General features: G+C 38.4%; 1 protein-coding gene across 1 annotated transcript in view; it reads right to left on the reverse strand.

The window, feature by feature from the left end:
• The window catches only part of LOC122981010 (receptor-type tyrosine-protein phosphatase gamma-like), a 489,168-nt gene that overhangs the window by 191,531 nt on the left and 271,550 nt on the right, over positions 1 to 26,087 (reverse strand). The window contains exon 3 of the mRNA XM_044349485.1: positions 4,435 to 4,617. Coding sequence (XP_044205420.1) covers positions 4,435 to 4,617 — 183 coding nt within the window. The remainder of the gene's footprint in view (positions 1 to 4,434; positions 4,618 to 26,087) is intronic.

A 26,087-nucleotide genomic window follows, 5' to 3' on the forward strand; every position in this document is an offset into this window, starting at 1 on the left:
TACTGAAGCATCAGTGCTAGAGCAGCATCTTACTGTTGTAGCTTCTGGGGGTGGAGCTAGTTTCAACTACTTTATATACAGTTAGCTAGTTTAGTGGTTCCCCACCTAGGGGTCAGGCCCCTCCAAAGGGTCAGCAGATAAATCTGAGGGGTCATGAGATGATTAATGGGAGAAAAAAGAAGAAAAAACAAAGTTCTGATACACAAATCTGTTCTCAGTTTTTGGACTTTTTCTCTAATCTTTGATTTTTGGTGAAATATTAGATCATTTGATCATTTATTGAAATGAAAGCATGTGAGAAGTTTAGAGATAAAGATCACTATTTGGGAGCTGTTAACAACTCACAGACATCTGAAATGTGACCCTGACTACACACTGCTTTTTGTAAGACATCAAAAGACAAAAAGATTGGAAACCACTGGTTTCATCTTTAACAATGTGTTGTATTTTAAAAGCTTGTTATATTATCCATTGTGTCAAATCTTCATCTGAAAAGTAACTAAAGCTGTCAAATAAATGTAGTGGAGTAGAAAGTGCAATATTTCCCTCTGAAATGTAGTGGAGTGGAAGTATAAAGTAGCATCAAATGTAAATACTAAAGTAAAGTACAAGTACCTCAAAATTGTACTTAAGTACAGTAAATATACTTAGTTACCCTCCACCACGGCATTGAACTTCAACACTGAAGCATTCTGTCTCAATGTAAAATACTGCAAGAAGGGTTTATTCACTGCGCAGTATGAATGTAGTCAGCAAATTTGATTCAAATCAGTCATTTTACATTATGAGCTTTTTAGCCACACTAGCGTAGTGGCTCTCTGGATGATAATGTTGGTCAATCTGTCTGTTGTTCTGTACCCCACTTTGGTCCAGACTTATATATTTCAACCACTGTTGAATAGATTGCCATTAGATATACATAAATTCTTGGTCCCTAGAGGATCAAGCCTGCTGACTTTGGTGATGCTTAATACAACCAGCGGGTCAATTTTTTACTTGGTGCAAATATTGATAGTCATTATGATCTTTGGGGATCACCTGACTTTATTAGCAATGTTTGCAAGCAATCCACAGTCGTGTTTTCTCAGATGTGTCCAAACTCTTGTCCATGTCCAAATATTTGTTAGATATATCAAATATAATTTGTAATCCGATATTTGTTGCAGCCCCCCCTTGTTATTTAGGCATTAGGATAAGCTTTATTTTCACACAACAAAACCTGCCTAGGAAAGCTGCTGTAAACCTATAAAAGAAATAGCAAAATATTCAAAATTTTCATCACATACGCGTCACATAATCCTTGATTGAGCAAATAACTGGATGTAAAACATTACTGTGTTAAACACACAGCTGTGCTCTGGGTAGCATTCCCAGTGTTGTCAACAGTGCTTCCAACCACCTGTGGCCTCTGTCTCTCAAAAGCCTTTCAACTCCATTTCTCGACGGAGGGGAAAGGATCATCCATCTTAGTGACAACCTGGAATTGTGAAAAATATCTGTGGCTGACAAGGAGGGTCCTGGAGATGCCAGGAGACCCGCATGCAGATGGCCCGGTGCTGAATACTACAGGCAGTGACACCTGCCATGGCACTTGTACTAATACGGCTGCAGCATATCTGAATGAAAATGGGATGTGTAATCTTCATCATAAATGACTTGCTACATATTGCACCTGTCTTGTTTTATAATCATGTGCGGGGAAGTGATGCAACAGATGTTTGATGTGCAGACATCTGCCAATATGAGTTGGGATTATTAGAGCTGTCACACTTCTGCTTTTCATTCTCTCTGCACTATGGCCTGTCATAACATTATATGGTTCCAAACATTCTGTCACAACTGGCAAGATTCCTTTAAGGAACATGACCCAGAATTCTATTTTGATGTTTAATACAAGATCTGAAAGGATGATTACATTTTATTACACCATGGGTCTTATTTTTGTGGTTTTGACCATTATTTCTGTTGGTTATGATATCACCAAAGTAATTCATATTATTGGGCAACATTGTGATAATGAAGTCCAAAGGGGCAGAAACACAAGTCGTCAGATGATCAGACCAGTTGATAACAAGCCAACACTGCAAACACATTTCCTAAAGCACTTTATTTAGAGGTAAAACAAAAACTGAGTGCACCAGATGTTACTAATATTCTGTAATTCCAGGGCAACTGATGGATTTGGACAGTTTGGGTAATCATTTATTTGTTTACCTTTACATCCGACAGTACCAAAGTGTTTGAGAAAATACAATACAACAATATACTGAGGATTTTACAATTCTTAATGTCTAGGACATGAAAACTTCCGTACATTAGCATGTGCATACTTGAATGATGTTTTTTGTATGATAAACTGAATTGTGCCCTTTAAAGCTTTTTAGCTGCTTGAGTGGTTCTTCAAAGTGGCAACTACCACAGCTTAAGGCTGAAGCCATGTGTAAGTACCTTAAAGCGCCATTGACAGCTGCTAGATGCTCCAACTGACTCCCATTCAAAAAGCTTCAACTTCCCTTTAGGAATACTTAGTCAATCATTTTTTTTCAAGGAGTCATCGCTAAATTCAGGCCCTCTAATTAGTGTGCTGGTGGTCATTTTTGAAATTATTGCTCCATTAATAGGATTTGAAGACTTATAGTAGCTTTGATGTCTGCGGTGTGGGCGTCAATTGATAGCTGTGATTGACAGTTGGCTCACCTGCTGCTCTCCCTGGCTCTGGGACTCGCACTGAATCAGACTATTATCACAATATTTCACAAAGTTTAATGTTACTTGATTATGATACCTGCCCTACAATTTAGCTAAAAGCTAAATTTAAGCTAGTGTTAGCTTTGGTCCGAGGTAGTGGGGTGTGTTTTCAGAGCGTGAAAGGCAACACCCTGCACTCCTTATTTGGAAGGTCTTGGCTCCAAACAGAAAAGATGGCACCAACCAGAAGCTGGGCTTAAACACATGCAGCTACATTCGGGAATATTTATGTCTTGTGTCTTTTCACACATGCCATAGCAATGCAGGAAGAGAATGGGCAAGGGACAGTTCAGCAGATGGCAGTCATGCAACACTTACGGATGCCAACTGCTCTGTGCAAGGAGCTTCTGAGAGAAGCTCCCTTATTTCTGAATCTGTCCAGTTTCCAGCCATTTTTGACAAAAATGAGCTTGTTTCCAAACAAAAGAATTTGTATTGCTTGTTAGTCATCAAACCACCCGTGAAAGCATTGGCAAGGCAACCATAAACAAGTTGCAGATTCAAATACTTGTACTTGAGTCTTGTGATTAGTTCGCTCGCTCCACGTGAAAGTGTGCTTGTCCCTACTGCTTTCATTCACAGCACCATACTGGCATTTTCCCTGAAATGTTACTGGGTCTTGAGGTGGCAAATAGGTGGTACATTTCCCTGAATATCAATCCCTGCTCCCATTCACACATGACCCTATGCAGGAAATCTTCCTGAACATTTCTGGGATAGACTGCATGTGTGGAAGGGGCTTGCCAAATAGTTTTTTTATGATCAACATTTTTTATATAACAGTATAATATATATCATAACAGTGAGAAAGACGTTTAGTCAAATAGTTGATAGTGCATTTTGCCCTGAACATGGTCTTGAGATGAAAGGTCAGGGTGAAAATCATTAAAATGACAAAGGATCATTTTTTTAAAATCTGTGTTACATGCTCCCCCCCTGCTGGATGTGCATCTTATCTGAGTCTCATGATGTTCTGTGCTCTTCCCTCAGGTGTATCAGGTCTAGACTGATTGGGGGGAAAACCAGTGTAAAGGGGAAAGGAAGCTTGGCTCTTTCTCTCTCCTTCCAGCCTCAGCAGCAGCAGACTGTACATGTTACCACCTTGAGTTAGATCTTTTCTTTTGTTGGTTCTTTATTTTTTGATGAGTCTGGCAGTCCTGTTTTCACTATTTCTGTTAGGTTTAGTTTTAATGTTTGTTTAGGTTAGGGGCAAGCACCCAGATCTCATGATCCATTGTGGGGGTGGCCACATTTATTACTTAAAAAAAAAAAAAAAAAGTTAAGTTATGTTTGTAAAGAGCCTTTCTGGAGGTTGTAACATTTGTGTCAAGTGTCTTTGAGTATCTTGAAAAGCAATCTATAAAATGTTTTGTTATTATTATTAAATTTATTATCTGAGAACAATTAACATCCACAGAATATTTTAGATTAGTGGGGCAGAATATAGACAGAATGTGAAACACTGGAAATACTGGGAGGTGTTTCAAATGCTTAACAAATCACATTAGCACCTATTTCATTCTCAGTCTTCCTTAAAATGTCCAAATACTTTATACAGTTAGCTGAAACATTTCAAACCTTTCAGTCAGCATGAGAGTATCATCATGAATTATCCCACATATATCAGGAAGTTATTAACCAGCAAAATTCAATCTGCAGTACAAGCCTGTGTTGTCTTTACTGTACCTGTTTTGCCGGTGTTCTTCATAGATGTCTTATTAGAGGATTCAGTATCAAAGCCCTCCAGCGTCAGTTCCTGATACTCTGTGGATACTTTGGCATCCTGGTCCACAATGTTGATTGGTGACTGGTTTCTCTCTCTGCATTCTGGGTAAGCTGACGCCCAGCCCTCGTCTGGCCCATATATACCTGGGGAAAAGAGGAAATGCAATAGGGTCTTTATCACTAAAAGGATACAGTGTTGATGTGACATTGAGTAGGCTTTAGAGGGATATATCAGAAGGAAATGACATTTTATAACTATCTCACGTCCTCTGAAAACAGCTGACAGTGTCTACTGCCAAGTCATCTGAATTCCAATTAAACACCGCTCACAGAATAAACATCATGAGCACCAAACAGGAGCAGCTACAGAAAAAGCAGCATCAACATCTCATTTTCATTCATGTGGTAAACAGAGATTTTCAAAATGTCATTATTATGAGGCTGTGATATGTCCGCCGCTGCCTTTTGCGACATCATACATATAAAATAAATTCAATATTTGTTTTTGCACTGCTGACCTCCTTCTCAACTTCCCCTCAGACAAGCCCTCTATAGTCAACGTCAGTCACAGTGTTAGTGAGCTGACAGGGAACCTAAAACACCTCAGACAAGTGAGGAAGCCGATGAGTATGTGTGTGTGTGTGTGTGTGCGTGTGTGTGTATGGAGAGACATCCTTTGACAGTAAATATCCACCGAGTGAAAGCCTGAGGCCAGTGAAGTCACTTTTTGCAGAGGCTGTGAGAGAAAGATAGTCAGAGGGAAGGCAGGGGCCTGGGCTTTAACGCCTGAGTGTTCACTCAAAGAGCAGAGCTGTAGCTACTGGGCACACTGAGGGGAGAATGTTGCCTGAGGCCTCCAAGCACCATCCCTGGACACAGTAAATTTAACACTCACAGAAATAGGAGAGCAGTAGAGTAATAACTACATTTCTCTAACCCAATGTATTTGTTTTTTTGGTGACTATGGAGAGCCGAAGAGAACCTGGAACTTCCAGAAACCTCATTCAAAATTCATATTGACAATTGTAACACAAATGACTAAAAATCCCGCTCTGGACCATACAGCAAGTAGGAGTTGTTTTTTTAATATTTCTATTTTGACTGCATTTGACAAACCCCATTTCCCATGAGCCCTAAACATCACTAGCTCGACAGACTGAGGCAAGTCCATGAGCAGGTCAGCTGTGGCTGGTTCAGTGCTAGAATACAAACGAGTGCGCTGACATGTTATCAGCCCAATTCCGCTGGCTACATTTCAAATGACCCTGCCTAATGCTACAGAAATAGGCTAGTTATTCTTAAGTTCTTGTTAAACATAGGCTACATGCAATATTTTGTTTGCATGTTTTAAAGTTTGCCCCAGTCCACACATCTGAATCTAGCTTATATTATCCGAGTCTAGTTTGCATTATTAATTTTTGATTGACATTGTGGGTGTATATGATGTGCTGTTGTGTGTAGCTTTGTATTTTGTATGGTGTGTTCTGTGTGTTTTTTTGTTTGTTTGTTTGTGGGGGACTACGGATGCAAATTAGCTTCGAGCTAACTCCGATGCAGTGCATCTTTAATGTTTAAAACTGCACACTGTCCCAGTCAATAAATCAAATCAATCTAGAAAAAAATATTAGCATGCTAAGTCATTAGCTTTGCAGAGCCACAGCTCTTACACTGAGTTGGGCTGATAACTGAGTGTACTTGTGTGATAGAGGTGACTGATTTCAAAATAGAGCAATGAATACTGGGTATTGTAGGAAAGGTGTAAAGTGGTACAAACTGACTGTAAACTGACTGTAAACAGAAAAAAATGGCATTTCACAGCTATCCATGTATATCCATCCATTTCTATGAAACCCATGGATGACTTGCTTTTGAAATACACAACAAAAACCAAAATCATCCCTCTTGCTGTAATCAGATTTCAATTTGTCCATATAACGTTTACCTTGATACCAACAGTTAATAATATGTGCTTGCTCAAACAGTTTTGAAATGTAATCAGTGGAGACTTTTGCACATCTTATCATTTGTCTTACATCTTATCAAAGGAAATATGAAAAAGAGAGGCCTAATCGAGCTCAATATTAACATTACAAAAACCAAATGTTAATTTTAAATATGTTCTACTTGTGGTATCATCTTTTGTCAGTGTTGCTCTGTTCCTATCTACATCTTATCCATTACTGTCACTATGACCCAGTTTCATTTTATCTAACAGTGCACTCAACTGACTATATAGTACAAACTACAAGTCCACTGCTAGACTACACCTCTCTGCATGTGACCTAACAACAAAGAAATATCAACAGACTTCCATTTTCTCTGAATTCATGAGATGAGACATGACATTTGAAGAAGCTGGTCAACTGATTTAGTTTTACTACAAACTGGTATAATATTCTTGCTTTCATGTTGACCGCATACTCTTACCTATTTCAGACTTGTATTATGAGATGACAAACCTGGACAATGGGCCACATGACCCTAATTAATCGCTCTACATTCAGCCCTACATTCAGCCCTACATTCAGATACTGTCCTTTATGTTTGGCTCAGAGCAGGTTTGCTTCAGTGCTGTTTCTCCATTCAAGCAGCGTTGTGAGCAGCACAGACCTATAATTCTCCTGTCAGTGACAACTAGTTGAGCTCTGCGATGTGGAGGATGAGACGTTAGCTGTTAAAAGTAGTTTTCATTGAGATGTAACTGAAAATCAGGCGAGGTGAATTGCTTTGACATTTACTGGAATACAATGAAAAACAGCTCGAGTTGGCTCTTGAAAACAGCAGTCATCTTTCCTGAAATACTGCTGTAGTGGTTTTGGACTGTGTATAGGCCACTGAAATGTTTGCAGATAACTACCCTGTGCTTTACTTTGAACTGTGGACAACTGCGATTTCATTCTGTCCAGATTTGGTGGTTGTTTGGTTGTTTTACACTGCTCTTGCAGTGTGTTTAAAAGGGCACTCCACTGATTTTATCCATAGAGGTTAGTTCAGAAGTACTACTCTGCCTGTGAAAACTGTTGTATAATGTCTTCTTGTGGCTCTTTAGGAGCTCTGTTCAGTCTAAGAAAATAATTTTCTCCTTTAAGAATGCACACACAGCAAGGTACAGACCAGTCTGAGCTTCAATGCAAGTCCATCAAAATTAAAAAAACATCGCACAACTCTTCTGAAGTACACTGTTTCATTCACAAAACATTTTTGACTCTCTTGCCTTCATCAAGGGTGTCTGAGGCCACTTCTGTTTACCTTATATACAATTAGCTGATTGATCATATGACAGACAAATCACTATAAATAACATATATACACCTTTTTCGAAATGACTACACACGAAATATCATTACCCTTAACTGATACAATAATTATAAGAGAAATATTGATGAAATATTGATGTGCTGGATTTATGGTCATCAATATTTCTCTAACTACTGTATCAATGGTGTACTGGAGAGGACTTTTGCAACATATTTTAATTTTGACAGTCTGAGAATATAACTATAGATGATGTCATCGTCATGTCATTAGGGTTATCTCAGCTTGGGCTTGGAGACAACACATTTATAACAAAAATATGTGTTAAAATAATCATAAAAAAGACGCAATTGGTTACATTGAAGAAACTCATTTTTGGAACTTGACCTATGCTTGGGATTCGGAATGTCAAGGCTTCTGCTGCTTCAAACTTTGATAAATGTGACATACAATACTAAATCAACAAATAGTAAATACTACTGATCTCAAACAGCAAAATACTACTAAACTCACCACAGCTGATTGTTAAAACCAAAGAAGAAGCTCAATGTTCAAATGTCACTCATGATCTTGGAAGTAGCAGTTGAAACAATCTCACCAGGTCCATTTATTAGCTGTTCTATTTTTGTTTTTTAATGTACTGTGACACATGTTCTGTTGAGGTCTGTTTGGAATACTGATGTTGTGCTTTTCTTTGCTTCTTTGGCTTTTCACCATGCATAAATCACACCTTGAGCAAAAGCAACAAATAGGTGCAAAGCTATCTCAGAATATGTTTGAAATGGTATAAGAGACACAGGAGGTCTGCATGCAGGACTAATGTGATCTGGCTCGTTTACGTCAGACCATTGGGAAGATGCATGCATCATTTATGATAATTAACCTCTGTATCACGAGTTTAAAAAGTCAAGTTTTTCTCAATTCTGAGGCTTTGTCACTAAAACAACTTAGAGAAGTCCTTTTTCAGAGAGGAGTCATGCAAGTGTGAGAGTACTAACCTCAGTGCTACACTCCATTAGCTTTCTGCCGATGAATTTGACTAAAGGAGGGGTCGGCACTCAATTTATCTGTAACATTGAGTGTATGCAAGTAGAGGGCTGACTTTGCCCCTGCCTTTTCTGTAGTCAGGATATAACTGATCACATACAGCTTGTTTCTAAATAAAAATGATTTCCGTGTTCTTGAAAACACAGCATCTGTACCTCGCTTGTAGGTTTCTAAAGGTGTGTTTTGAAGCCTGTAGTTTGGGTATACAGTACCAGTCAAAGGTTTGGACACACCTTCTTATTCAGAAAGTATGTCCAAACTTTTGACTGGTTCTATAAATCTCGCTGCCTGGAGGCAGAAATAGCCTAATTTGACCAAAGTGGATGGAGTGTTGGTTGGGCTGAAGGGGGACAAGCAAGCAGCAACAACCACAAGTTAGTGTGATAAGCTGAGACACGTGTCAATCAAGCAGATACGCTCACCTTATAAAGATGTTGTGGCAAATATGTTGCAGACTGTTGTCTATTAAAACAAAGCAAGTTGTGAAGTCCAATATTTACTCTCCTTTCAGCTCAGTTTTGGTCTCCACCAACTCCTGAGAAATATATCTGGCTCTTCAGCTGCTAAATGCTCCACTGTGTTCACCAGTTAGTCTTTCATTTTGTGTGTCTGCTGTTTGGTGCTTGGCAGGGAGTGTACAGTAGGTTTATCAGAGATTTTTCATCGAAAATAGCTGCTGCTGTTGCTTTTAACCAGGTTGATGAGATTGCTCAGTTAGAAACAACAATTAAGTTTCTGGCCATAAAACCAAAACAATGAGCTGAAAGAGCCTAAAATACTCTGTACATCTGAGGGGAATGGCAGAGTCAGGTGATGATTCTCTGTAAATCTGTTACAACAAACAACATCATTTTTTAATATACAATATTGATTTGTGCAGCTTTGATATCTCAAACAAAGATTTCAGGGCCTTTAAGCACCTTATGGTCATGGTAACAAAAACAAAGCAAAAGAATATTGGAAACAGGAAGTGAACAGCAATCTCATGTGTTAACATCTTATGTTGTTTTGACCCACTGATCCACCCCGACCTCCTCCCTACATGGACTTTGTTGCTTTATAATAACATCACCTGATTTCCTCATTTGTTCCCATCATCATTACTACGCCCACTAGAGGGCACTGTCACTCGAATATAAGCGTATGTTGTTTTCTTGGAAGGACAGTCTCTTAAAACAGTGTCTAACTGAACACTAGAAAATACCCACATGGAAAGGATTATGTTGAGTCTTACATGGAAATATGAACAATTTTTTTTTTTTCTGAAAGATGGTTGTGTTTCCTCATGTTGACCACTCAAGGCCATATCTCATACATCACTGGTCATGACAATTGCTAAATTTAACAAACACTGCATACAAGTATCTGTGATTTCTCAACCTTAGAAATTCTTATTCTTTCTAAGTGATGATATTGGAAGGAAGTTACAAAATGTTCAGTTGTTTCATTGCTATGATCTGTAGATACATCAGTATGTTTTTAGACACAACAGTGGAAAAACTGCATTCCGGAGCTGGTGGGTCTGGCATTTGAGACTTCCACACTGGCAGCTGAACAAAAATGCATTGAAATGCCTTTTTTCAGGAAATCAAATTCAAAAGCAATTTGAGAAGATGCAGCCTCCATAACTGTTTTATTTACTGATAAACAAAAGCACTGCTGGAGAATTGTCCAGCGTTGGTGGAGGTTTGTGCCTCTCTGTGAGCGTGTTCTCGTTTATATTACATTTTCATAGGAATGCATGCATGAATGCCATCTCTTACGTCCCACTCACTTTTATTCTCTTACTGAAACATCATGAATATCAGTCCAAGTTTATAAAATCCTTAAATATGTATGCATGACAACAGCTGGGTGATTGCATTCTTGAGAGTCTTAATGGCCACATGCCCACACATTTTTTTTTAAACTTTAACCTCTTTTTGGATGTATAGGATATGATAAGATGAAACACACGCTATGGAAAATCACCAAATCTTTGAGGGCGAGAGAGGAAAATGATAAAAAGAAAGAACATCAAAATGAGTGCTGGGTGAATATATACAGGGAGATGGAAAAAAGGGTGGACGAGGTCAATGCCATGGAAACAGTGACAGAAAGAAGAAGATTTTTTTTTTTTATACAGTATGTGAGAGTAAGTGTCATGTGAATGTGGGTGTATGTAAATGTGTATCTTTGGCAGAGATGATTAACCCACCAGCACCTAAAACACCCAGTAACTATCATGCCGACAGCTGCAAGACACGCATATATTCAAATGATAAATTCATCATAATTATATTGTTTGGTCTACAGACTTATGTGTTGTATCAATTAAAAGGTTTGTATTCAGTGTATGCAAATGAATATATTACAGATGTGAAGTAAACATGGAAAGATATATTTGGATTTTGTTGAGAAGTGAACAGGATTTTACTATATGATAGAATTTTCTTATCAAAGCATACCAAATAGTAGCTCCTATTGCACATTTAGTACAGTAGAAACCAGGGCTTAATTACTCGAGCCCAATCTCGGGACTTTTTTCTATTCTCGCTGTTCCCATAGAAGTCCAGGTAATGCTTCCACAGTGTGTAACAGTCAAGTTTTTTTTCATTTTAGATGTGTTCTTTTATGCACAAATGTGTGGAAATATATCAGACTTTAATAATTAGCTTATAACATCGTGCAGGAATATTTAGTCTCTAATATAATTATACTTTTGTTGTAATCACTATTGTAAGCAAAAAATGCAGCATTCAAGACATATTTCCATTCTTCCCTGTTTCTATCAAATTTAAAACCTCCAAATCTCTCAAGCCCCATTTGGAGTCTCGAAACTTGTCTCTTACTCAGATTAACAGCCCTGTTAAATCCTCCAATCAAATTTTAAAATGCTGCATTGCCTAAATTCATATTGCCGACATTCTACAGTTATTATGCATTGCAGTTAACAGGATGAAGCCTCATTTATTTTCATTGTACTATAAATTCTCTAGTAATTGCTGGGGTCACTGGTTACCTCAACTGAAGACTGATAGGCCTTTATTTGAGATAGGCTATTATTAGAGATACACTTTTTGATACAAGCTCAACACTACCCCCATCTATTTCACAATAAAACACTTCAAGTGATAATAATCCCTTAAAAAGAAAGCCTTTATTGTGACACAGGTACAGAAAATGTTACATTTCAGGATATCCTGTTGGCATTGGGGTTTGAGTCAGGCAGTCATGCCTCTGCCCCAAAAAATACACCAAAAATTTCAAGAGTAGCTTGAAGTTGAAAAAAATAACTAATATTTACTGTATTTAAACTGTGCTCAAGGAATAGTAGTTACAGTGTATGTTATTGTACTGATGGAAATACACTGTAATGTTGAGTAAATGTACAGTAGATTATGCTGAATTTACCTTGTTAAATTACCCACTATACTAATACTATGCTAATCACTTGTATATTTTGCTAATTACATAATTAGCATAATTCCTCCCTGCTGGGATTTGAGGCCTGTGATTATTTGATATACCAGTTAAAATATAGTTTAAATACCTGCTTTATTTAAGAATTTACAGTATTTAGAAATACATAAACAATGTAAGATAATAGAGATAGAAATCACACTTTGAAATCCATCAAGACTGAAAGACTAATCAGCTGTGTGACCACTGAGTCTAGTTTTATTAATTTCTAATTGACATTGTGGGTATATGTGATGTGCTGTTATGTGTAGCTTTGTATTTTGTATGGTGTGTTCTGTGTGTGTGTTTTATTTGTTGTTTTTTTTTTTGTTGTTTTTTTTTTTGCTTTGTACTGTTTGTTGTTGTGCTGTTGTATGTTTTGAGCTAACGCTGGTGCAGTGCATCTTTAATGTTTAAAACTGCACACTGTCCTAATCAATAAGTCAAGTCAATTATCTTTACCATTTGTATTATATTTTATACTGTACTCAGTATGGTACTCATTCATGAGCTCAAAAGGATAACTTTTGCTCTGCATGAGTTATAAAATGCCTGTAAATCATTCACTGCCATTGCATCTGTAACACAGCCATTATATACAGCACAGACTCCTTCCATTTTCTTTCCAACATACTTCAGCTCATAATAAGAGCTTTCATAACCTTTCAGTCAGAAAATACATTAAAGTCGGTTTTCATTGACTCAAGTGTTAAACTAATTTCAAAGGGCTGGAGAAAAAAGATCAAGCTCAACAGCTCACAGCAATCAGACTTTCTTCAGGAAATTTTTTTCTTGTTCTGTCTGAAGTACAAACACCAACATTTTTGAATAGAAACAGTGTTATGGAGATTCATTTCTCTGTAAAAGTGCAGTAGATCGTTTTTTATGGGCTATGACGCTGGTGATTACATTAAAATATATCTTCAAAGTAAAGTACTGTACTGCATATATGGTGAATCAATCTGACTAATAACCTTTCAACAGTTTGCCAGTCTTGAGCAGCACTGTGCAGTTTGAATTCAAAACTTTCTTCCGTATTTTATTTCATTGCATTATTTGTTGTTTTTTTTGCTAGCACTCCATCAACAGCATCCTGTAATATACTTATATTCCATTAGTTGGAAAACAACAACATAGAGAACTGGTTGGTTAAGCATTACACCGACTGCACCGGCGATACTAAATGCCTGAAGAGGACCTCGGCTACAAATTGGCAATGTCAACAGAAACTGATCCGAGCTCTCTGTGAATCTCTCCTTCTCTGTGTCTGTCTTCTTCCCCTTCCCACTCACACTAGCTCCCACTATATGCACCCCACTCACTCTAAACTCTGCCCTTAATTGAAAGCAATACTGGGCTCCTGGGCTCTAAAATGAATTTGTCTATGATTACTCATGCCCTGGCGCGTTGCGAGCACCGGGTAATGTCTATTTCATTGAATTAGGCGGCATCCTGTTCTCCTTCCCCTCTCCTCAATCTCCGTCCTTGCCCAGGGGCGGCTATTGATTGAGGTGGTCTGGCTTTCGTATAAGTCTTGCATTACCTATGGATCCAGACAGCCATGGACCGGCCGGCAAATGCAGTGGAAGAGAAAACGTGAAGCGATTAGTCACTGCCTTAATACAGCTAATTTCTGCTGAAAGCAGCAGTATGGGGGAGTGCAAAGGTAAAGGAGGAAAGGAAAGACAGGACTAGCATGGCTGCTAGAGCGCTAACCTCAATCACACACCTGGCTAATGGCTAAGAAGCTGTGTGCTGAATAGGCAGACTCACAAAAGGGTGCTGAACCTGGAAATCTACTTCCATCTTTAAGTTTCCATTATGCTGCTCTGGATGCATGTGCAAATAGTCTAGACTCACCAAGTTCAAGTACTATATAACTGAAATAGCTAATAGTTCAATTATTTTCATTTATGATATAGATACATGCAGGATCTTAAAGGGGACATATCACGCTTTTTGTAATGATCTGCCATTTATATACTGTAACGATGTTGGATGTTGAACTTGGTCAAAGTTTCAAAATTTGAGGTGAATGTAAGTAAAAATGCTCCCAGCACTGTGCAAAGCCCTGAACGCTTCATTTGCAATGTTTAACTTTCCTGACGAGATGACATCAGCTCATTGTGCAAATAAATAAACCTCCATCCATTCCTTAACCTTTGTTGCTGTGGTTGTTTACATTGTCCACTCTCATATTCCAGATCTGATTCACTCTTAACATGTATGGATGTATTTGAGAAGTCGCTGTTTGGAGCAAAGAAGGAGAAATATAAAATTGAAATCCTACTGCTACTGTTTGTTTACGTAGCCTCCAAAGCTGGCAGAAGCTGGCCAATCAGAAGAGAGTGGGCTCATCAGGAGGGGGGCCTTAAAGAGGTGGCCTATATGGGGGCCAGTATAAGTTAAAAAAAAGAACCCCAGAATAAAATATAGACCTAGACATGTGCAGAATATGTCCCCTTTACGTCTTTTATAAGAATCAAATCAATAATAGCTACAGATGACAAAGTAAATGAGGTAATGTATTTATAGGTTTTCCACAATGCTTTGCTCATTTAAGTAGTCCTGCAAGTGCGTAAATGATCAAATTCTACTTGAGACCTCGAAAAGGTCAGCCTTGTTAGGACTTAGAAAAAGGAACATTTTAAATGTAAATGTAAATAAAGAGTATTCATTCTCCTCTGAAGCGATCTCACTCAATACTGGACCAAGTCCAAAAAAAATGTGTCCCCACTAGTCACTTAGACCTCAAACATTGGGAAATAGGGTCCAGATTGAATAATACTGAAATTACCCTTTAATCACAAACTTGGATTTGTACAGAAAACCAAAAGCAAGAACATCATCACTGAAGTAAAGCAAAGATGACTGTGATGGACCTCTTCAGGCAAAAGAAAATCTGGTGGATGAAAAATGACCTTTTTTTGGATAAAGAGGATTAAGTAAGTACATAAAGGACAGACTATTTCCTGCATTGACAATGGACAAAGCTGTGGAGACCACTTTTCCTGAGATTTAGGTGAAAAGCAAAGGATTTTCTTATTTTCTTGAACGTGCAAAAATGCTTGTAATACCTGGTTATTATTTATTAGGGTAAAATTTAGATGTTGCTCTTCCTTCTTCCGTGATAACATGCTAGTAACTGAAGGCATTTAGGATAGTTAACAAATTAACTGTGAGGCTACAATGATTTTGTAAACTGCTGTTGATACTAATCCTGCATGCATCGACCCGTGCTGTTATGAAAAATGGAACAGAGATGGAATGAATAGATGAAGCTTTTAATGTAAATTGGAAAGCCTTGGCCTCACGCAGTTGTATCTGGGCCATTGCTGATTCTCATGAATTTCATGTTCTTGTGTTAAATGAATCCCACAGAACACAGAGAGGTTGGCATGTAATTCATTAATTACATGAAGTCTCGATTAAATACACATCCTGTGTCAATAACAGATTAACGTGCTCATCTACACTGTGTGTCTGGCAGCTAGTGGACAACACTGTTGTGAGTTTTTACTCCAGGTGAGGATTTGAAAGCAGAGAGACTGGCGCTGACTGCGTCCAGAGATTACAACTAATACCCCCGCCTCACTGTATTGGTTCTTCTCCTCCATATCCAGGTGTCCTCAAAATACAGGCCAACTCCTCAGTGCATTGATTTCTGCCATTTCCCCAGTAATCCTGATGGAATCAGAACAGGGAGAGAAGATCACTTAGTGCCTGCTGAGAGGAAGCCTCCTGCCAAAAGAGAAACATACCATTTCCGTCTCTCTGTTTCTTGTTATTTCCACGCTTGAGGAGACCTTTTCTGACGTGAGCGGTTAATTGTAGGAGATGGACATATGGCAAGATCGAATCTCGTTTTTTCCTGGACAGAACATGAATTGGCAAGAAAGTTTGCTCTGTTTTCTTCCCCCAGTCTCACTCCTGTCCTTCGTCTCATTAGGCGCACCGTGATTTCATTGTTATTCTTGAGTTTGTCAGATTTCTTCTGACAGCAAATTTCTCCCAAAGGTGTTTTTGCCTTTGTGTAAAAAACAGCTTTTGTCGTTAGAGGCTTGCATTCCATAATTGTCGTCTTTAAGCAGCTTTTTTCCATACAGTCTTTGGTTTGTTTATGCAGCAAATTGGTATCATGGCAGGCTTTTCAGTGAAAAGTGAACAAGGTCAGCGGCACAGCATCTGCTTCAAAAATGGCTCTTAATTGACTGAAAAGCCTCAAACTCTCTCAAAGGTCAGAAGAGACAGCCAGGTGTATTTACAAAGTAAATAATTGACGGATATGAAGAGTGGGCTCTTTCTCCTGAGAGATGCTGACAATCTGCGATGGTAGTTGCACATAAGTAACAGGAATCTCAGATGTGAGAACATTGTCCTTCCTCTTTCTGTTTACCTGAATGGACAGTTAATCTTGGCTGATGTTAGCTTTCCTCAGTGTGGCAGCACTTCCTTTATTGCCTGTTTCTCATTATGTTCAGCCTGACTGCCATCTCTCCATTTGGAGTGATCAGTACTGAGCAATAAGTCAGTCAATCCTGTCAGCAGTGAATTCAAACTCATATCTGATTTTGATGCTTTTTTCTGGGACACAGTCAGGCTTGTTATTATTACTGTGTTCTTACTATCCTATGATAGAGTATATAGGATGGCAGCCCAGTCGTCAGTATAAAATGTTGGCATTGTACATTTCTGCAAACTATAAACACGTTGAACGTCTATGTGCCAATACATTTAATATGTAGCATGTCAACATTATACATATCACAAGGAATGTGACGTAGTTCACATGACATCTATATGACCTGACTTTCATATTAAGAGGAGGCTGGTTGGGTGGTTGGCTAGAGAGTTAGTTGCATGGCACAAAGTTACAGAAGCATCAGAGCAGCAGAGACCACTGTCCAAGACCACTACTTGCTTCTGGTTTCAACCCAAAAAAACATGTTGGGACAGACTTTGGGACATTTGCAGCCGTTTCTATGGTGGAAAAAAAGGTATTTTAACCCAAACCATGATCTTCTCTTAACCCTAACCAAGTGGTTTTTGTGCCTAAACCTTAACCAAACCTTAACCACAGTGTTGTCACAACATAAAACATAATTATCCAATTGATGAAAGCCATTTAATGCGATTTTAAAAAACACGCAAAAAAGCGACTGAAACAGAGATTCAATGTATCTGTGTTTTGCAGAAACTTACAATGCCAACATTTTATTCTGGCATTTAGGTTGAGGATGGCAAAGGCCTCTTATTACGTTTCTTTTCTTCTTCGGACCATTCTTACAGCTACCAGTCCCACAGCTTTTGTGTGACGTACATTTAAATGTATTGCTTGATTACGACTGCTTTGCTATGACTTTTGATTACAACACAACATATGGTTTTCACACAAACTGTGAAAAAATGAGGTTTCTTTCATATAGAGACAAATGTCAAATTTTGCCAGGAATGGTCAAACCCTCTCCTCTTTAAATCCCCAGACCTTTGTCATACTTTAATTAAAATGTTGGGTCAACATATATTGACCTTTTTTGGCCTGAAGGACAGGTTTGGATTTTTTCAAGTCTGTGTTAATACAATGCTGATGTGCCAATATGTAACCCGAAGCTATTCCCTCGGAAGACGATTACACTGTAAGACTGTTAATTCCTTGATATTTCTATTTGAACTGTAAGTCATACAGCCATTAGTATCAGCCATTAATTTTGGGGGGTCTATGAAACTTTTTACCTCGTCTGCTTCCTGAAAAAAATTAGCGATAGTTTGTTCTAATTATTCAGTTTTCTAGTACTTTCATTCATACTTACAAATATAGCTTAAGGCCACACAATGAATGTCCTCATCTTGATCTAGGTTGGTAGACTGTGTAAACACAAGGAACAACAATGGAAATATGTCCAGGACTTTATCATTCTGTCCTGGAAAATTCTGGTATTTCAACCTGGTGTACATTTCCCATAAATGTGGCCGAGGCAGCTCTACGGGTCATGGTAACTTTGCACTCACAAGCTTCGTTACAGATATACGGGGAAACGAGGACTCACGCAAAACTACATATATCAGGACAAGCTGCACGATCCTCCTACAGGCATACAAATAAATGTGCTTTTTACTTTAATTGCTGGTCTCTGAGTCTATTGGAAAGACGGTAAACACGGTGAGTAGCTGCCTGGAACGGCCATCAGGGCTAACTGCATAGGGATCCAGGGCAACTAACCTAACAACACTGCACATCGATGCGTGCACGGCAGTTTGTTTATGTATGAGGCTGGCTTTCACTGCGGTTAGACTGTGTTCCAAGGAAACTCAAAAAGCTATATGCAATGTCAGATTAAAAATCATTAATGTGGAAAGCAAAACGGATATCTGGAACAAGGCTAATGGATTCACGAAGGATCACGTCATGCCTAAGTTAAAGTAAAAACATCATACTTCCAAATTTGGTGATGTTCATACTTCCTTGTGTGTTTAACCTATTGTTCAAACACTGGCTCATGAAACACTTTCAAATACATTTGCAAAATGCTAAATCTACACTGCTAACCAGTTAAAAGTCCAAATTGTGGAGATCTGTATCATGTAGAGTACCATTAATCCAGACAGTGCTTGAACTGACAAAGGCTGTGGAAGCTCATCTACCTGGTAACTGGTTATCCCATGGGGGAAACGCACCCTCTGCAATAATCACAAATAATGATGTTCCCACATTGAAATCAATCACTGTAAAATCACCATTAAACATTCTCCAGTTACACTGAGCACTGAAGATAGACATAATAGAGGAGGTAGGAAGACAGAGACAGCACTGCCAAATGGGGAGAGGTGCAGCAGAGGATGTACTGTGGTGATGTGCAGGTGCATTAAGCTCCCTGAACAAGGTTACCCAGAGTCATCCCATTACCTTACACTATTACATGACATATGTCTGAATGCTTTGTTCCTGAATCCATTAAGCCCCAGCATTGTGTGAGTGCATGTCATAATAATCTGACACCATAAAAAAGGATGTGTTTTCTTTTTTTTATCTCCTTATCTTTAGCTTATCTGATGCCTCACTGCTCAGCTCCGGAATGCCATAAAAAGACATAAATGCACCAAAATCTTTCCAAGATTCTCTCCATGTCTTTAATTTTCCAACCAGTAATCAGTTGGTGATTAATATTCATGAATGTGTAATCTGAAATCAGCCTGCTAATAAATTTAGCGAGTGATCTGCCCGGTGCAGCAGTTAATTGTGTTAACTGCTAAAAGTGTCTGTCAGCATTACGCTCAAAATGGCTGCCTCATTATCTCCTCCGAGACGTCGGTTGTCAGTCAGCGTGGCCAATTACTGTGCTCCATCATCAATACATGAGAGAGGAGCTGGGGAAATGTGCCCGCAGGCCATAATAAGGCATGATCGTGCTACACAAGTGTCAGAAAAATAACAACGCACCCCCTGCGAGGCTAAAAAATCACAGAGCTTTGGGGATCAGTCCCTGTTAACATTTTGCATGTGATTGGAAATTATTCATGAACTGCTCATGAACCAATCAGAACTGCGCTGTTTCCACACCTAAAGCCCCATTAATTCTAATGACTAACATATGGCAAGGGAATCCTAATTGGCATTTTTTTTCCTTGACTTGCTGAGATTTTTTTTATTTATTTATTTAATATTTTGGATGAAATCCCAGAGGTAAACTGGATTGCTGTGGTTTGAAACAATAGGAAACAGCAAAAAAGAAGAAAAAAAAAAAAAAACAGGATACATTTTTTTTTTAAAAGTTTGATAATAAGAATAAATAAAGAAAATCATATAAATTGCATAACTGACAGTTGTAATAAGTCTAACAAGCTAAAAAGCAGAAATAAATGAATGACAGTTGACAGGTGAAAAAATATTATGAAATCCTTCTAAATGAAATAGAGAAAATGTGTGAAAATGATAAAATATGGAAAATAAGAGCACAGAAAATGAATGATTTATTGACTTTAGGGAGCAAATATCACCTCCTGTGGATGTGGGTGCTGGATATAGGCTCCCATGGGTGCTGACTCCTCTCACCTTGAACACACAAGCCATCCATTCCGCTTTGTGACCGATGTGGGCGGAAAAATGCAGTCTGTAGAGGCTGAAATGGCACTCAGCCTTAATTAGATATAGTAAAACTCTATACAGTACATATATATATATATATATATATATATATATATATATATGTATATGTGTGTGTGTGTGTGTGTGTGGGGGGGGGGGGGGGGGGGGGGGGGGGGGGGTCCAGGTATTCCTCATGTTGTGGGGACTCGCCTCCCATACAGGGACAAAAAGTTCCCTTAAAGTAAATCATTTCAGGGTGAAGACTTGGTCTAAAGTTAAGGTTAGTTCAGTGTTACGTCAAGGTTAGGGTAAGGGTTAGGGTTAGGCATGTGGTGGTTACAGTTAAGGTTAAGATAAGTCTCCAGGAAATGAATGTAAGTCAATGGAGTGTCCTCTGAAGTGATGGATATGAGACTGTGTGTGTGTGTGTGTGTGTGTGTGTGTGTGTGTGTGTGTCTGGACAGTGAGAAACAACATGACAGAGACAGATAGGGAGGAAGAGAGAGTGTGTTGACAGAAGGCCACTGGGGCTCCTGGCTTGCCATGGGCAGTCAGTAACTATGGTTGAAGCTACTGTCACAGTCCATTTCACAGCTGTCCAAAGCCACACACATACACAAACACACATACACACACAGACACACTATAAGGACACTATGCACATACTTAGAAATGCTCAAGCACAAAATGTCCACATTCCACTCTTCATTCAGTATTTATCTGAGACAGGATCTCAAGCATGTCACACACAGTTAGAATAAACAAATGCTACAGCTTTACAACACTGGGGTATACTGTATTTGATAAACTGGAAATAAACTGAATAAAGTGAAAATCACAGAAAGAAAAAAAAAGACAAAAAACAATCCTGAAAACAAAATAATATCATAAGTTGTCCAAAAAGATTCAGCTTTGCTCATAAGCTAGACAACAATAGTGATGTGTCCTTCTGAATCCCACTGTAGTAAACATACCAAGCAAGCATATACTCACACTAACAACTTAATGAATCAATATTAACAACGGATCAAATGTGAAAAGGGTCACTCACTCCAAAGCCACCAGTGCAGCCCTTTCTCAGACAAACTTATGGGAGTTGTGATTCCAGTTTGCAAGTTCTTTTCTATTATAATATCATTGTTTTTTAATACTTTTTGTCCAGTGTACCATGCAGTATAATACAGATGTCAAAAAGGAATTCTGAATGGTCCTAAATAAAGATGAATGCTTTGTTACAACCTTAACATTAAACTTTACCGTTAAAATTAGCTTCAGCTTTAAACAAACCACTTTCAACCTTATACCTAAACACATCCACATCAAGGCTAGTAAGCTAAAAGGAAACAATTTCAATCTTAAAGAAATTGTTTTCTAAATATTTTTCTTATTGTCAACACATCTCATGTGCAGAACCAAACTAACAATGAATTGGTCCTGTATTGTGTTGTCTCCTAAGTCTGATATATCTTATTCCTCTGTGTCGTAGAGCTCCGTTGTTTAAAACACGTCACACATGAGTCACACCGCTGCACTGGATGACATGTTCCTTCATTATGAAGAGTTTGGTCGCATTAGTTTGTTTAGAAATGGCCTGAAAGACTACTAACAGCGAACACATTTTCATTCTCCAGAGAGTAGTTCTGTGTGAGGTAGACACCACTGATCATTTAACAGCTTGTTGTGCTGCAAACAACCTCTTGACTTTGTACTACACTGCACATTTAAAATCCAAAGATTTTCTATGACAACTCATCATTTTCAAGGACATTTTTATTTAGATATTTCTTTTTCATTTTGCAGTACTTTTCCAAATTGGAAAGCTCCATTAAAGCTTTCTAGGTATTCCAGGTTTTCTTAGATACATCAAACCTACAATAAAACAAGTCATTATCCATAAACCTGTGTTGAAAAGTGAGTCAAATTAAGTTGGTATCCAGAATTAATTCAAATATAAAATAATGATAATAAATTCTGCCACTACTGAACCCAGCTGTCTCAGCTCTCTGTCACTGGGCCACAGAGAAGTGATTTCACACCTCGTCCTGTGTCCCACTGACCCCGTCACTCTGCGCGCCGCCAAGCATTAATTCCATCTGACTGTCCAACCAAGCGTTGAAGAAATTGAAAAACAAAATGCTCCTTCCACACATGACAACAGCCTACACCTCCCACCCACCACACACACACACACACACACACACACACACAAATGCACATACACATACGCAAAAACAACAAGCAAAGAAAAAAAAAAAAATCACACTTCCACTCAGATAATGTCATTTCCACCACACCCCTGGCACCTCCCACCTCTATCATCTCTCCACATGAGGTGTTTGTGAAGGACGAGAGGACAAACACTGAACCCAAGCATGAATAACAATAACCACAAGCTTTTTACTCTCTTCTTAACCTTAACTTTTTATTAAGTTGAAGACAGAATACTTGAAAACTGCAACATGAGTGTCTTTAGGCTACTATCATTTACTGGGAAAAATATATGATTTCAGTGGTTGATGCGACTACTTCGGTGTACTTAGCTGAATATTTACTTATTATGATGGTGATACTACTACTGACCAGATTACCCTAAAATATGTCATGCATATTCATCATCTCCAGACGATGATTCCCAGCGGTGGAAAGAATAAAATAGGTGCAATTACTCTAAACCTGCAGCTACACCGCAGGCACATTCAGCATTTCAGGGCATCAATTTTCTTTAAGAATTACTAGTTTGAGGATACAAATGACTAGTGCATAATACAAAATAATTGTGTAGTCACACAAGAACCTGCAAATAAATCCAAGCTCTAAACTAGACCTCATATTGTACTTCACATAGCAGCTGCACATTTTCGCCTCCTCTCACAGCTTGTCTGAGCAGGAAACAGATGTATTTATCCCCAAACAATATATAAATTCACCATGTAAACAGTATCTACATTCTTTAGAAAACTGTGGGACTGAGTGATAGCTAATGGCAGTCAGTTGGACAGAAATATATCTGCCTATACTATAGTGTATAAGTACTGACTGTACTTCTTTTGGGCTACTTGTACTTTACTTGAGTGCTTGAGTAAAACATTCAGCATAATAAGTGATGTTACTTTTGACAAGATAATTATACTTACACTGATGTAAATTTTTAAGTGCTGGATTTTTAGCAGTATATTTTATATGTTGGTACTGGACCCTAACCCTAACGCCCTGACGCCCTAACCCTAACCATAACCATAACCCTAACGCCCTAATGCTCTAACCCTAACCCTAACCCTGATTCTGATATTGTTTATTTATAATGGTTATGGAGCACCCTAATCATTTCAACACCACCATACATTACATTTTTAGCTTTAAAGAGTAAGGTGTGGTTTCAACCAACAAAATTATTCGCCTGGATTCAGTGTAAAAAGTTAAATAAAAATAAAACAGGTGTAATGAGCTTTGCAACCTCTTGAGGCTTTAGATTTGTAATAAACTGCTCTGGTTAACTGTATACATACATTGTGGTCAAGCTATAATAATGTGTTGCTAAGAAGCTTGGATTGTTCTAGATAAAAGTTTTTTTCCCTGACAGGGTTAGGGTTAGCGATATGTTGCCTCCATCTATAAATCTGACATGTGAATAGCTTACACTGCATATCTGCACATCTGGACAAGTCTCTGGATTTGTTTCTCCATCTGTACACCTGGTGCTGATGCTGACTCACCCGCACAGCTGCTACAAACCTGTAAATGTGTCAGTAATGATGTTTTTTTTTTTTTTTTCATCTAATCCCTGTGTCATTTTCTGTTTGTAAGACCATTCATACTTTTCTTGCATGCAACCCTCTTCATCCTGCATGAACGGATTCTCAGCATGTGAAAAGCTTGTGAGAGGTTTCCAGTTAAAGACGAACATCATTCAATCACGAGATACTTCAAAAATATAATAGAGACACAATTTATAAATCCACTTTTTTTTTTACTGCCCCCTTCCTCCACAAGTCATGATTTCATCTCAGTTACTCCTGTGCAGTTTACTCCATTGACTGTACTGTACTGTCTTTTCTACTCTATGTGTTTTTGCTTGGATTATTTCTGAGAGAAAAAGAAGCTAGAACTAAGACAAATACTCCCACTCATATTTCAGGATATTGACTTTCAAATGAAGTGAAAGAATGCAGCTAGCTAAGTGAAACAAGAATTAGTTTCTTAAAGCAATGTGGTCCTTTGGCTTGCTTTGCTATGCAGGGATAAAATGATTTTCTCATGAGGCAGCTAGAGTCGCAAGATCACAAAATCACATGAGAATCCATCTTGTCAGGCTCCAAGTTATGCGCTTGTGTCTGTGTCACCAGTGGTTCGGACCAATCAGTGTCCTATGAGGATTCTCGTGTGATCTCGCAAATCCAGCTGCCTCGCAACATAAGACTGTGATAGACAGATGGTTCATCCAATCACCTGCCAAGTATTTTTTGAAAGTGCCTGCCTTTTTCCAAACAGCTTCCAAGGACGACTTCTCAGATGGTTCTGTTTAACAAACCATCTGGCACATCATGTTAATAAAATGATGCTAGTGACAAACTGTTAGCATGAAGCCAGTAAATTATTCATGAGCCATAAAATATATATATTCCTCTGTCAAATAATGCAATAATAAGATGATGCTATTATATTGTGATATATGTATTTACCTGTGTTACCTTTATTTGACTTGAGTGTGAAAGCTCATTGCTGACTTTGGAAAGAGTAGATTAACAAAATAATCCCCAACTCAAGGTCCAATTATAAGCTTTTTTCAGAGCTTTCAGCCACATCTCACTGTCTTCATCATTAGATGGAATTCTCTCATGTTACTCTCACTACGCGTGCTCCATATGCTGATGAAGGCTGTGAAATGTGGTTGAAAGCTTCCATTTAAGGTCATTTTTATCAACACTTTTTTTTTTTTTAACAATTTGTCCTATTACCAATAACAATATTATAATATAGCAATATAAAACATGTCTTGCATGTAATTTTGAAAGCCATATATAAGCATTACATTAAAAAATGTTTTTTTGAGTATGTATGGTTTCCATAACTGCTTCCATCACATGCATCACAGAGTGAAATGAGAGTCACTCCCTACATTTCAGGTCACATTGTGAAAACTATAGAGTTGCACATAAGCATTCACTACACCCACACATACATCACAGACATTCATCTCATGACTTAATCATCAACTACAGCCATTACCTTCACCCCTCTGTTACTATACTGTGTCCTGATGTTTCATTATGACATCTCCCTGCCAGTATCCTGAAGTCTGGAGGTCTGTGCTGCATGTGATAGTAAAAGTGTGTTGCTGTTTAAAATCATGAAGATACAGTGGGTGGCTCAATTTACCCCACTCTCCCCTAATCAGAATTTAAAATCAAAGAGTGGAACAGTAACAGTTCACAATTTAAAAACAACAAATGCACTGCTTCTGTTATATTACAGCTGAATGTGAAACCTCTGTGAACAAAGGACAAACTGCAGTACAGATATCTCCAGTACCCAGAAGCCAGGCTATTATGAACGCACGCTGGCTTCCACACTAGATGAATTCACGGCTGCTGAGGAGCTGCACCCACGCTGCCACGCGCTTTCCTCTTGTTGCCTCTTACCTCGACACAACACGCTGCAAATGAGTGTGGGATGAGTTTTGTTGGAAAAGTTTGTAATAAACGGTTGTGTGGGCAGAGTTGGAGGCGCTTGAAGTTGAACAATCATCTTCAGAGTAGATGTGTTGCTCTGACTGACAGAGGCCAGCCTG

This window comes from Thunnus albacares, chromosome 4, assembly GCF_914725855.1.
Source record: "Thunnus albacares chromosome 4, fThuAlb1.1, whole genome shotgun sequence".
NCBI classification, from domain to species: Eukaryota; Metazoa; Chordata; class Actinopteri; order Scombriformes; family Scombridae; genus Thunnus; species Thunnus albacares.